At 41.1% G+C, this 14,187-nt stretch overlaps 1 protein-coding gene across 1 annotated transcript in view; it reads left to right on the top strand.

Annotated features, from left to right (window-relative positions):
• Positions 1-410: 410 nt before the first annotated feature.
• The window catches only part of LOC105063207 (carboxypeptidase A2), a 21,523-nt gene continuing 7,746 nt past the window's right edge, over positions 411-14,187 (top strand). The window contains 12 exon segments of the mRNA XM_010947677.2: positions 411-499; positions 2,278-2,332; positions 2,334-2,383; positions 4,464-4,545; positions 5,221-5,310; positions 5,312-5,356; positions 5,962-6,057; positions 7,704-7,805; positions 9,826-9,924; positions 11,272-11,382; positions 12,528-12,618; positions 14,168-14,187. The exon segment at positions 14,168-14,187 is cut by the window's right edge and continues 184 nt beyond it. Of these exon segments, the coding sequence (XP_010945979.2) occupies positions 411-499; positions 2,278-2,332; positions 2,334-2,383; positions 4,464-4,545; positions 5,221-5,310; positions 5,312-5,356; positions 5,962-6,057; positions 7,704-7,805; positions 9,826-9,924; positions 11,272-11,382; positions 12,528-12,618; positions 14,168-14,187 (930 nt within the window).

Below are 14,187 nucleotides of genomic sequence, written 5' to 3'. Positions count from 1 at the left end.
TATCCAGCTTTTAGAATTGTGAGGCAGTAAAAAGAATGGTACTCTATTCTGATAAGGATCTGTTTATAGTCAGTAACAGAGAGAAACAAGAGGTGATTTCTGGAGTTTTCCCTACAGGCTCCTACTAAGGCTTTCTCCTCCTCCAACTTCTATTCATCTTTTAAAATGACTATTCTCATCTATTTCGGGAAATGTTCATTTTCTTCATCTCAGGCATCACCCCAGAGTCCTCTCCCTTCTTTGGACTGCCTGAACCACTGCAGCTCTAGACTCATCTGCACCATCTTTTTCAGGAAGAAAAGAGAGCCATTACATACCTAACACCGTGAACTCAACTCATTGGCTAGTACTTCTCAGCAAAAATTCCTCTTTGAAAGCATATTGTAAGGGGGATAAAACAAATTCTTACAATGAACTTCATGCATTATGACAGTTGGGTGAGGAAGTGCTGGGAGGCTGCTGTGGAGGTGGCTATCTGCCCCTCCTTTCGCACCTACTGGTAAGTCCCCTTTCCCTGACTTCTCCTATAACCAGTCAGGCACCAGTCACTCACCACAGACTCATGATTCTTCCACTGAAATAGCTCTTTGAGCCTATCTTGTACATTCCCTCTGCCACCACCCAGTCCAGATGCACCATTTTTAATCGGAATTTCTCCAGGAAGCTCCTTATTTGGCTGCCTGCTTGTATCTCTGTCCTGCAACCACCCTGCAAGATTCGTCATTCTCAACATCACCTTCAGCTATCACTTACCGGCTCAGAAACCTGAAGCTCTCCACTTGCCCCTTTCATCAGGTATAAACTCTTCTGCTTGGACTGGGAGGCCCTCCACCATCTAGCCCTTCTCATATCTTCTTCTTATATTCTACCTTCCCCATCACGTCCAGGGTCAGCTCTGCAAATTTCCTCCCAACCCAGTCATGTGCCATTATTTTCCTAGTTCTCTACCTTGATCGTGTTTCCCAAACACCAGAAATCCATGCTCTCCTCAGCAAATCCTATGCCCTAAGACTCAGCTCAGACCCCATCTTTTCCAAGAAGCTTTTACTGACTCTCCAAGTACATTAATTTCAGTTCATATGAACACTGTCTACCTGATATGTGCTGGGGACATGAAGGTGAACTATAGCCTTTGCCTCTTGGTTTCTTTCTTTTTCCTGACACCCAAGAGAATGAAAAACCCCAAAACACCATATATATACATTTCCTCTTAATGTAGGTACTTGAGAATTCTAATTCAGCAATTTAAAGTGTGTGCAGATGAAGAATTTGACGCACAGAGGAAAGTTGAAAATTTCCTTGTTTCTGTTGGTTGATTCTTGCTAGGGTGAATATAATGTATATAAATGACTAAAATGAGATAAAGTTTGATTCCTAAAAATAGATAGGTGTATTTTCTCCTTTTGCAATGAAGAACAAAGTCAGATTAATGTACACAGACAAGGAAATACCACCTTTGTTTAAAAAACCTTGTTTAAAAATCAAAATGTATGTTATAATTTAATGTTTGTTTAAGAAAAACCTCTAAAACATAGAAAGAAGACTGGAAAGATAGACACTAAATGGTTTTCTTTGGGTGGAGGATTTATTGGTGATTAAATAAAACACTTCCTTTTTATCCAAACTTCCTATAACAAGAATTTCGTTGTCATAATTAGAAAGTCATTTTCATTTTGGGAAAAAGCACAGGAACAGGGACATCAATTTGGTACAAATGCAGATGGATCACTTTAGAAACAGTCCAAACTTGAATATTAAAAGGCCTTCTGTTTCATTTTAATATAGAGTGAGGACTGGAATGGGCCATATCTATAGGGAGATTCAGCAGATGTGGATTAAGTGATTACAGTGTTTCTGGGTAAACATAAAAATAAACAAATGAGCAAACTAATGGAATGTGATAGACAGGATGCATGAGTAATTACTATAAATGCTGTGCCCTTTTTTGTTTTTGGTCAGAGACCCAGAAAAGACTTTAACCTCTAAGTCTATTAATCTGGCTTCTATCACTGGTTGGAGTTAGTGGCACTTTATGTTCTAAACCATAAATGCATGATTTAGCCTTGATATGCTCTAGCAAGTTTGTTTTCTTTCTATCAAAGTTTGTTATCTCATCATAGGAATGGAAATGTATGGATTGGTGATATCACACAGGTGGGTGTCTACAACCTTGAGAATTTGACATGTAGGTGGGAATTTTACTATGTGGGAATTCACTTGAGTTCTTAGACTGCCAACACATCAGCTGCAGCCGTGGTCCCTATAAATAAAGTGCAGGAGTGACATTGAATTCTGGACTCTTGGAAGACCCTTAACTATAAGACTGATCCTGTTTTTTTGGTGCCCCTTTTGGCCATATCTACTGTCAAGAAACATTTGTAGGGTAAGTTATGCTTTCTGGTGCCTGTTTGAATTTTGCTTACATGATTCACAGAGTCTCTCACTGGATTGTTGCAGAATAATGAGTGTTAAGTGTTCAGCATTTTCAGAGTTCTTTTAGATTTGGAGAGGGGTTACTGGGATAATAGGAATGAGTGATCAAAAGAGAGAGAGAGAGAGGAATGATATTTAAAGGAGAAAAACAAGAAGTGAAAACTGAACACATGCACCCTATTTCTCCCTATTCTTAATCATCCTCCCTGCTGATGCTCAGAAGGTAGGGATAACAGACATCAGTGAAAATAAAGCTGTTTGGTCATTTGTCTCAGTGCCATCTCAGTAAGTGACAAGTTGCTCTCCCACTTCCTCCATGTCAGCCCAAGTCCTTCCTATCTTCAGATCAAATGCTTAGACATTGGAACCTCATGAGGTGGGAGGCCCAAGGCTGCAGACTTCAGCCCAAATTCATCTATCACGGATCTGCAGGATCCATCTCTGTTCCAGAGTACTTTGGTTTCAAGATTCTGTGAAGAGCTTTAGGCAGCATTTCTTGAAGAGTGTTGCAGGGAACTAGCAAAGTAGCCAAATAAATTTGGCCTAAAAAATAGGCAGTCAAATAAATTTGGGAATCAGAGGGTTAAACAAATTATGGAATTTCTAGGAACTTTTACTAAATTAGTGTACATTGTAAATCTATAAGAGGGGGGATCTAGGTTGCTGCATCTGTCCATTTATTTTGATCATCAAACTCCTTCCCACCGTTTTTTTTGTTTGTTTTTTTTGTGCTGAGCAACTCAAAAGGTCTTAGAAGACACACCAGGAAATATTAACCCAATCAATGTATTACTTTTCCCAATGTCTTCCCATTTTAAAGGGAATCTATGGATTACCCAAAAGGAATGAGACTCAAATGGAAGAATTTTCAGACCATCTATGGCTGGTGGTACTGGAAGGCAGCAGAGACTTCAAGAGCATAGATCCTATCACTTATATATTCTAGTGGAGTTAAATGGAAATTGGATGGTACTTGGTTTCAGAAGACCTGGTTCTGGTCCTTCATTACAGCTCTCTGTACCAATCCCTTCCCCACTGCACAAATGGGCAGGGCAGTGATTCAGGAAGTCAGCCTACTCAGTGAAAGGGAGAGAGGAAAAACCTCTGTCATCAAGGAAGGGCTATAAGAATCCAGCTCTACTACTAGACTTTTTTCTAAGAATATGTGTTTGCTTGATTTGCAACTTCTCTTTCCTGCCAAGGTGTCCTTGATATCCTTTATTCCTCATTGTGTGTGTGTGTTTGTGTGTGTGTGTGTGTATAGAGAGAGAGAGACACCATGATTTATCTGGGTCCCAATTTTCCCTAGCCATACCCCAAGTTTGGGCCACATGAATGGGGTTTGGAGATGGAACTCTGATACACTTTAGCTAACAACAACAAAAACACCCTAGGTCTACCCAGATGTAAATTTAATTCCTCTTTTGAGGACTTTTAAGCACCAAATTAATTATTCTACTTTTTAAAAACCTTATTCTGAAAAACAGGAACAGATAAGTTTTAAAAGCCAATGCTTTATGAGCAGCAAGTGTTACTTGATAAATAATCATTAGCTAAAGGAAGGGTAACTTCACTGGCAAACTTCCTGCTAGGAGCAGGTACAGCTGTTAATTATTATTTAGATAATTGTTCCCTGGGGGAGGTAAAGCCATTATATCAACTCTTCCTTCTGGGGATGTGGGTCAGTATACTATTTATTAGTTTCTTGATTGTTAAAGAGATTATTGACTGCTGTATTAACCTTATACATGTGGAGACTGACAGGAGCAGAAAGCAACAGAAACAGTGCCCAGGCTTTTTTTTTAAGATCATGTCTGTGGTTAACATTCTCTTTTTTTAAACCACTTTTTTTTTTGGCGGGGGGAATTATGTTTGTTTGTTTGTTTGTTTGTTTGTTTGTTTATTTATTTATTTATTTATTTATTTATTTATTTAATGGAGGTACTGGGGATTGAACCTAGGACCTTGTGTTATGCTAAGCATGTGCTCTTCCACTGAGCTATACCTTCTCTGGGGTTACTATTCTTTAGAGGTCAAATCCTTGAGATCATACCAAGGAATGAAGAACAAATAAAAAATCTTGTGGAATTGGAGCCTAAAGAACATCTTCAGGTATCTGTCCTAGAGGGGACCTTTTTTTTCCCCCCATTGTGAATACTCCATAAATAGACATGATGATTGTGGTCTCTTACTTTGGATTGTATCTTGTCTTCTCTGATGAGAAGCGTAGAATGCTAACTTATGGAGCTGGGATACAGAAAACCTGGGCTTTAGTCGCAGCTATGTGACATTGGGCAAGTCACCTATCTTCCCTGTGTCTCATTTTCCCATTCAATATGATGAGGATAAATATACCACTCTCTGTCTCACAGGTGTTTTGTAAAAATGAAAAGAGAAATTGAATGTGAAAGTCATTCAGAAAAATTGCTGAACACTTTTAATGCATTATTTCCCTTTAAAATAATTTACAGAATTAATATTCTGTTATGAAATGAATTGGATCACTTGAATGTCAACTGTTAAAAAAAACTGCTACAGTTTTAAATAATCTTTACCTTCTGCCAGTTTTAATATCTAACTATATAAGGGGAAAATTATATTACACATATGCTGATGCTTGGATATTTAAAAACCCTTCCAGCAATATCATAGTAATTCCACAATGATTTTAGCCTTATAGGCTTGAGGTAAAATAGATACAAATTGATTTCTTGAAATATACCCATGCTGAGCTGTCCGTTTCCCTGGAATGACCCACTCATTGCCTGGGCCTTTTATCCCTTACAGCTTAATTTCTGGAAATCACCCACCATCCCAGGAGAGACAGCCCATGTCCGAGTTCCCTTTGTCAGCATCCAGGCAGTCAAAGTTTTCTTAAGAGTCCCAGGGAATTGTTTATTTCATCATGATGGAAAGTGTTCAGGTGATTATTCCTCAGCCTACCCTTCCAGAGGCTTGCTGGTCCATATGAACTGAAGGTCCATCCTCTTTTATCCTTGGGTACCCTTGCCAGAGAAGGGACCTGTGGGTGCTACCAGGGCCTTCCTGCAGGCTGGGCTACCCCCGCAGAGTGAGTAGGAAGCCTCTGTCCCTCTCTTTTTTGCAGTTGGCACAAGTGAGATATGGTAATAAAAAATGTAATGGAAATGGCAGAAGAGAGTCTCTGGCATGAAATACAAAGTAAAAACTGAAGAGTGTTAGTCAAAGTAGGTAAAAGTAAGATGTTATTCATTTACTTTTTAATTGGAGGTTACCTCAGACCCGGGGTTCCCAGAAAGGAAGAATGAGCCGTAAGACAGCCACACGACTATCATCCTACATTTGCAGCATCTGCCTGGCCAGAAATCTGTTTATGCCCTATCCCCTTTCAGGGTGCTGCCAGAATAAGGGAAAGGCATCACCCCAAAGCCTATAGAAGAGGGAGAGGAATGCTTGGGACTGGGAACTTGAGAATCACCATTTCCTTCACTATTATCGGTTCAAATGCATCACTGTAAACTAATCATAGGTATGATCGATTTATCTTAGGTTCTGTTGGACAAGAAGAATGAAGAAATGTTACTTTATCAGAGAAGAGAATGGAATGGTAGTTTCAACTTTGAGGCTTATCGTATCTTGGAAGAGGTAGGTATTTCAAAATGAACATCAAAGAAACAGGGCATTCTCTTCTTCTGATAACAAGGCCTATACTTAAACTTGGTGATTTAATGGAAATTATTCTCACATTATTTCCTAACTTCTTAAAGTTTCTCTAGGATTTCACAGTCAGTATCAGTGTCACTGCCTTAAGGCAGGCCCCGAAGCCCACCTGTCCATCCCAGCAGGCACCTCATTTGGAAGTGTCCAGGAGTGGCTTAAGTGAGCACAAAACAGCCTTATGCTCATGCTGATTTCTGACCTGTGCCACCCACAAAGCCATTTGAGAGCTATGTTTCATGGCTGCCACTGATGATGGAATCAGGGGACACCTTGATACCCCTCAACCTGCCAAATGCTCTCAGACCTCATGGCAGCAAAGTCTTGTGCAGCGTCTTTTCTGTCTTTCCTGTTTTGTTGGTGTGAAGAATGCCCCCTTCCTCCACCTGGGTCACCTTGACAGTGCTGCACTTGCCTCTGCGACACACAGCTTTTCTTGGGGGCCACAGGGGTGTATTTGCACTGATTTGGAGAGGGGCAGGGGAGGGGAAGGATTGAGGAGATGGGGGTTGGGAGGTTAAGGGGAGAGGTGGGGGAGTAGGAAAGAGCCAGTGAGCAGCCTAATTCCCCCAAACCAGCAATTCTAAAACACAAATAACTCTGAAAACAATCTTTCCCCTCTGAAAAAAAAAAAAATTGAATTTTTTTTGTGGCAAACTCTGAGCTGACCTAAACTGATTTAGGGGCAAAATCTGACCTGAACTAACTTGCTGCTCATGTGTTTCACTGTCAGAAATATTAACATAGTTGAATATGGAGCACCGCCCATGTGTAATATACAGTGTATCTTCCTACCTTTCTTAATTTGAAGTAGGTATGGCCCCTAAGGATTTCAGATAAAGGATAGTGGACCAGTACAAATAGTGAGGGAGAAAAGAGAGTGATGGAAACAAGATGCTCTCTCTCCTTTGCCTGGCCTTACAAATTGGTGTCTGTGTCTAGCCGAGAGCAAATGCTGGCAACAGCTGGAGGAGCCGTTCTCAGGCCGTTCACTCTCCAGACACGCCCAGACCTGTCTCGATACCAGCAATGGACACAGCTTGGGTGCCCCAGCTGCACAGCATTTCAATCAGCCCTGCAAATAGGAGCCAGAGTAGCAGGTAGCCGAAGTGCCTCTGAGGCAGGCACCCAGGTTGTCCCGGCCATAACTGCCTTTCTGTGTTTTGTAGCGCCTGCCTCTAAATACACTTGTTTGTTTGTTTGGTTTTCTGTACCACTACCATTTGTGTTCCTCTGCTAGTGAAGGCAAGCAGCTTTCTGGCTGGGGAAGTTCCTTCTCATAGCTGGGCTGAGGCAAGCCAGAGGCAAGCCAGATCAGTTCCATTTTATTTGAATCACAAAACTGTAAAGAGCTGGCTCCCCTGCTGCAAAATGGCTTCCTCTTTTCCAGCCCCTGTAGTTGCCCAGGGACTCATCATCTCTTAGCTTTGACTCCAGCGTCCCCAGTCCCACAGCATCTGCCGGGCTGCCCTCTCCAGTCCCCAAGGGAATGGAAATGGAGGAGAGAGAAAAGTCACTAATGGATGCATCAGATTATTCATCTGCAAATGTCTATTTCATTTTAAACATTCCATATTTCTCAAGAAATGAATAACCTCGTTGCTGAGCACCCTGGTCTAGGGTGCAAAGTGAACATTGGCTATCCTTTTGAAAACCGGCTCATGAACGTACTCAAGGTACACAGGTGCAGTGCTGGTTTTTCCTCTCCATGCTTCTAGAAACCTGCTCCTCCCAGGCGGGCCGTCTGTCCCAGCTCTGGCTGCAGAGCGGTTCCTTTTTTCTTCCCCTTCCTAACCAGTCCTTGCTGGTTTTGAGTATCCACCTCCCCACTACCCCCACCCTTCTTTCTTTTCTTTTTCTCTTAACTGCACAAGCTGACGCAGGTCTGCAGGAGTGAATTAATGCTCTCATCTTGATAGATTTGCTCGCAGGAAAACAGGCGTATGCGCCAATAGGAACAGAGGAAGGGGGAGGCGGTGCGGGCCCCAGGGTGAGGGGGGGTATGGGGGTATGGGTGGGGGAAGTGGTGCAGGGCCCCAGGGTGAGCACGGGGATGGGGGAGGTATTCTGTAATTAATCAAGATAGGAGTTCTGTGTCTTGTTTTTCTTTTTCTCTTTTTCTTGTTTTAAAACCAAGTGAAAAGAAAAGAAAGGAAAAGAAAAAAGAAAAGAAAAAGCTCCAAGTACTTGCCGGAGCTGCGTTTAAAACCCAGGGTTCTCACAGTGAGCAGGGTGACAGGCAACTAAATGGCAGGGGCAGCTAACCGGCAGAGGCTAATGTCCATAAACGCAGGTATTTTAAAGGTGCTAACCGGAAAAGGTTAGGGTTTTACTCCAACTTCTAACTTCTGGCAACAGTTTTAATGCTGATAGTTTCAGGCTTTTTCACCTTGCATTGAAAAAGAGTGAAAGTTATTTCCCCAGATTTCCTAGAAAGAGTTTGTTAAGGAAAAAAAAATAATGTCACAACTCCCTGCTAAATTTGGAAACGTTATGGCTGAGAACCAACGGACTTGCTGGGACAGATGGATTTTTCCAGAGCGGTTTTCCCAAAGCAGGTCTGGGAGGAGTGGTTCCCCTACTTCATGACACCGTGGCACATTTGCTCATATTTACTACCTTATTTTCTTTCTGTTTCCTTTTCCCGTTTTCTCCTACAGCTGGGTCAGGAAACCCCAGATTCTCCTTACCCTTGGATTTTCCTGGCCTTTCCTTCTCCCAGGTGGTTTGTGGTTGAGAATATTGTTTTCCAAAGTTCCCCACTTTTCTACATTTGAGCTCTTTGAAGGAAAAAGTGGGAAAGACATTAAACTAAAACTCTCAAAACGCATGAAATGTAATTTTTAGCAAGGATTTGCATTTCTCATTTACCTTATCTGCGATGTTTAGAATGCTGCACAAAGATAGAAGTTGATGGTGCAGAAATAATCTTTTCCTCCCCATTTACTGATCCAATTGGCAAAGCCACTGTTCCAAATAAAACTGAGTCACTTAGATCATAAAATTTAAACTCTGGAAAGCACCTCCAGAGCCTACCATCCTGTTTTTATGAAAGACTCAAAAGGTTATCACAAGCCTTTTTATTAAAAAAATACAATCATTGCAAAAAATGGAAAACAGAAACAAACAAAAAATGAAAAACATCCCCATTTTACAATTCCGCAAGTATGAGATGATAGGTATTAACATTTTGTTGTTTATCTTTCTAGCTTGTATCTTTTCCTCCCCCTCCCTTTTTCTCCTGTTTGTGTGTACTCATATATATATATATATATATATATATATATATATATATATATATACACACACACACACACACACACACACATATATATATATATACACATGAGCTAGCCTTTTCAAAAATAAAAACGGCATCATACTATTCTGTAGTATTTTAAAAAATTTACAACGTATGATGAACATATTTTCATGTCATCACATTATCTGCAGTGATCTTTTTTTAACAAACATCAAAGCATGCCCCTCTTGTTAGCCTGCATTTAAGTTTGCATTAAGAGGACCAGAAAAATCATGTTAAATGAGAAGAGTTAATCAACAGCATTACTGTCTACACCCTCTCCTTCTCAACCACATCAAGTACAAAAAGAGGGACCGACAAGGCCTCAGGGAAAAGAGAGGGGACGAGGGGTCTGGGGCAGTGTAGCCGTTCACATTTCCATGCTTGTTTTGCAGTTCAGCACTGGAGGAGACAAGCTGGCCATCTGGCTAGGGGCCGGGATCCATGCCTGGGAGTGGGTTACACAACTTAGTTCACCGTGGACAGCAAGTAAAGTCGTTTTTGCCCCAAATTCCCTGATTATTTTGTCTTTCTGGGGTCAGGCCCTGTCTACCCACACAGCAGTCCCTGTGGTCCTAGTGGCTAACACTCTCAGCCCAAGCCTTTCTTTTGTTACACAGGCAGGAAGTGGACCCATTCAAACCTTTTTTAGTATCCCCCAACCCGCCCCCAGGACCCTGACACAGGCCCCCCTCCCCTGGCCTGCTGGCCACTGTGTGCTCTGTTAAAAGATTCCAAGAGCTAGAAGAGGTTGAGAGGGTGGCAAGTAAGGACCCCAGGAGTCAGATTTCAGCATAAGAACAGACTAGAGAAAAATCGCTTTGCTGCCTGGAGCTCTGAGGGCTGAGGCATGATGTACTAGAAATCTGTAAAATCGCAGAAGGGACTCAGATAGCATACATAAACAGCTGCTAGGAGAGTTTACTTTGACCCATAGATCCAAAGTGGAACTTGTTAAGGATTTTTGGGTTGTTCTGAAAATTTTCCAAATCCGATTTTGAAGTTAGGGTGTAGCAATACCTCTCTTCCACGTGTTCATTGGAATTAGAGTCAGGACACTGCACTAGGTGTGACCTAGTCTGGTATTTCTTTAGTAATTCAGAAGTGACACACTATAAATCAGAATGTTAATTCATGAGCAAAGGAAATCAATCCACATCAGATCATTCAAGCATGTGCAACCACGTGCATACTGGCTGATACATTTTTCCCTTCAATTAAAATGCGGTTACCTTTAGGGTATTATGAAATGGATATTTAACAGTTGAATAATAATGCCTTAGGATGGCTGAGCACAGGAAATGAATAAATTTTAATCCAGCGGAAACTTCAACTCTACTGCAATTGATCGCAAGTAGAAATGCAGTTCCCCAAATGGAATTTAACCGGTTCTCTGGATCTTTAGAAAAGTCTCTGCATATTTAAGTAATCTGATGTTGGTTGTGAGTACTTTTAGAAAGCTACATAGCCTGTGTGGTGATTAAGGAAAACTGAAAAAATTTCTCTGGTTCATAGATCCCTCTAAGCCACGTACACCATTGCCCACCATTGCAAAATCCCTCACCAGAATTAATAGGAAGAAACCTGCCCTTGAGAGGGAATGGGTAAGTGATATCTGATTTTTATTTAATGTAAGTAAATTATTCCTACTGGAAGTAAAAGTATCAACATTGGCATATTAAACACATTAACAGGAGATTGGGCTGGAGGGCTCCCATTTTCCAGCAGTGAGTGATACCTAGTTCATGTTTTGAAAAAACACATTGACTTAATATTCTCTCCAGTGTTTCCTGGCAAAAAGGGAGTATGAGGTTGACATATATGTTGTTGTCTCTGCTCAGATTGCCTCTGATTATGGAAATGATCCATCCATTACTTTGATTTTGGATATAATGGATGTCTTCCTGTTGCCAGTCACCAACCCGGATGGCTATGTGCTCTCTCAAACCAAAGTAAGCCTGGACTTTTTCTCTTCAAGAGGCATCTGAGGAGATGTGTCGGAACTTCAAAACAGAATAAAAGCAATCTTTCTGTTCTTGATTTATCCTAAACGGAATGCTTAATCTCTCAGTAGTGGCCCTGAATTGAGGCATATAGTGGAGTTTATAATCACTTCTTTTTCCAACACACGATATGTTTCTGTATTCCCTCGGTCAGAGCCCATTTCAGCTGTTATGCTGGGCTATTAGTGTTCAGTGTTCACCGTGAGTCACCTAGGAGATTTGTTCCAATTATCTTTGCGTTTTTGTGGTAGGATTGATAGAAAAGCGGAGGCGGACGTTACCTGCTGACAATTAGATTGCTGTAGGATTTAGGTAGGCAGTACAATGCATCTGGCATTTTACTTACAATCTGTAGAAGCAATCCTCTGTAATATCACAAAAAGGAGTTATGAAGTTTTTTTTTCTTTTAAAATCTCATTACAAAACACCATTATGGCAACTGTGACCCCACATATATTCAAAATGTATCAGAACTTCAAATTTATTTTTGGGGAGAGCCTACTACGATGACATTTTTCAACGTGTGTTCAAAAGGAACTTGTACAAATGCTAGTACTCATCTCATGAGATACCCTGTGAATAAAGGATTTCATAGTCAAGTTTGGGAAATAACGCCCACTGTATCCCTCTCTTGAAGCTTCATAAAAAATATTAAGTATTAAAAAAAAACCCAAAACCCCCTTAGAAGTTCTGAAGTAAATTAACCAATTTAACCCTGTTATTCCCCCCCCCAAATTCTGTCACAGAACCCTCACTCTCTCCCCACATTTATTTTGTTTTGTTTTTGTTTTTGTTTGTTATTGTTAACATTTAACAGGAATGGGGTTCTATGGAAAATGGTTTGGCAGGTATTCATTTGAGGAGATGGGGGTTTATTTACTTCTCACCCTGGTGAGACAGCTGAGAAGCTCCAAGCAGAATGCTGTCTGAGGACTGCTGGTCCCTCTGTGGGCAAGGGAAATCAGTGCAATTCCGAAGGGGCCTTCGTGGGAGACAGAGAGGGAAATGAACAGAATTCTAAAGGAACCTACTCATCAGACTGAATGGCCGTCTTTTTTTTTTTTTCTGTATTCTCTTTCTGTTGTATTTTAAAGACTCATATGTACCGGAAGACCCGATCCAAGTTATCTGGAAGCCTCTGTGTTGGTGTTGATCCTAAATGGAACTGGGACACAGGTTTTGGAGGTGAGCACAGGGACTTGCCCCCAAAGATAGTCAGATGTTGTCTGGCCAACAAGCTATTTGCATGGCTCTGCATTGCTGTCAGCCTGCTAAGTCCCTTCATGATTGAAGCCATTTAAGAACCTATTTGAAAGACTCTAAATTCCCTTCACAGGCACACGGTGCTGTCACTGAGCTCTGAGGGTCATTTAGTAGCTTTTGTCTCACATCTTGGTTTTCCCACAAGCTGTATCTTGGCTCAGCTTCTGAGCTTCCAGAGCAAGACTTTGCGCTGTGGCGGGCGGCCTCAGGAAGCCCTGAACCAACCACTAGAGGGGGTTGGGATCTAGTTGGAGGAGAAGCATTACATCATCTATGGATGCTTCGAGAAAGAAAACTAGAATGAAGTACAAATAAGATTAAGAAATTGATTTTCAAATAAATTCAAAGAGAAAATACTTGCTTCTCTGCCTTTGTTGACTTGCAGCTCTGATTTTTCAGGGTCTAGTGCAAGGCTGATGAGGGGAGTGCTCCTTTATACTTTCAGGCATCAGTTAAAATCTCTTATGTTTCTGTAATCACAGAATTGAAATTTGTTTGGTTTTTCCTCATTAGGTGTGATAACAGTGAGGCTAGAAACTGTCTTTTTCGCTATAGTAGTCCTAATGCCTAGCACAGTGTCTGGCACATAGAAGGCAGTCACTAAATATTTGTAAGACAAATGAATTAATGAGTCACTGAACTAAGAAAGGAGACAGGGAACTATGACAGGATATGGATGAATGGCAACTTCATTCATTGTTTTTATAATAGGTTTTTTTTTTTTTAGTGTAAGAAAAAAAAATCAAAGCATCAGATTCAAAATACAGAACAATTTTTAGCAATTCAAATTCAAATTTTTTCCTGGAATAGTGTTCTTATTAAATAATCTTAAAATGAGGCAACAGATTGTATATATACTTTGTTCATATCATTTAGAGACCCTGGGGAATCCTAACCTCTACTCATCCCTTTGGAGTTTCTCTAGCATTCGGAGCCCTGACCAGGCACAGTGGGCCCACTTTAGTGTTCATGAGTAACTCTAGTTGCTGAGAAAATAAAGGCCAAAGATAGCCTTGTTGTGACTTCCTCACTGCAGAAAGAATATCAGAGCTTCCTTGCATTTGTGGCTTTGTGACTTAGAAGTACAGATACATAGAATCTTCTACTCTTGGGCTCTAAGAATTGGAAGAAATCCCAGAAAATGAGCTTGCTCAACTCCCACCCAAGGCAGGAATTCCATCTATAATATTAAATCTAGCTTTTCTTCCAACAACTCCCACAGAGGGGAGATGATCTAATTTGACAGCTCTTTCTGCCATATAGTGGAACCATGTTTTTAAAGAAGAGAGATGTGTCCACACTCTTCCCGTTAGGTCTCCTGACTATGTCTTTAGGTAGCAACTCAACCTAATACAATGATGATCTTGATTTGATTTCCAGAGGAGGAATTGAGTGACACATGGTAACTGCCTCCATACAGTGTCTCCTTAAAGCTCAGTGTTCTCACTGGGCCGCTTCTGCATCTGGTCAGGACCTGGGGCTAACAACAAC

This window comes from Camelus bactrianus, chromosome 7, assembly GCF_048773025.1.
Source record: "Camelus bactrianus isolate YW-2024 breed Bactrian camel chromosome 7, ASM4877302v1, whole genome shotgun sequence".
NCBI classification, from domain to species: domain Eukaryota; kingdom Metazoa; phylum Chordata; class Mammalia; order Artiodactyla; family Camelidae; genus Camelus; species Camelus bactrianus.
Note: the sequence above shows the minus strand (reverse complement) of the source record. Positions and strands in the feature narration are given on the sequence as shown.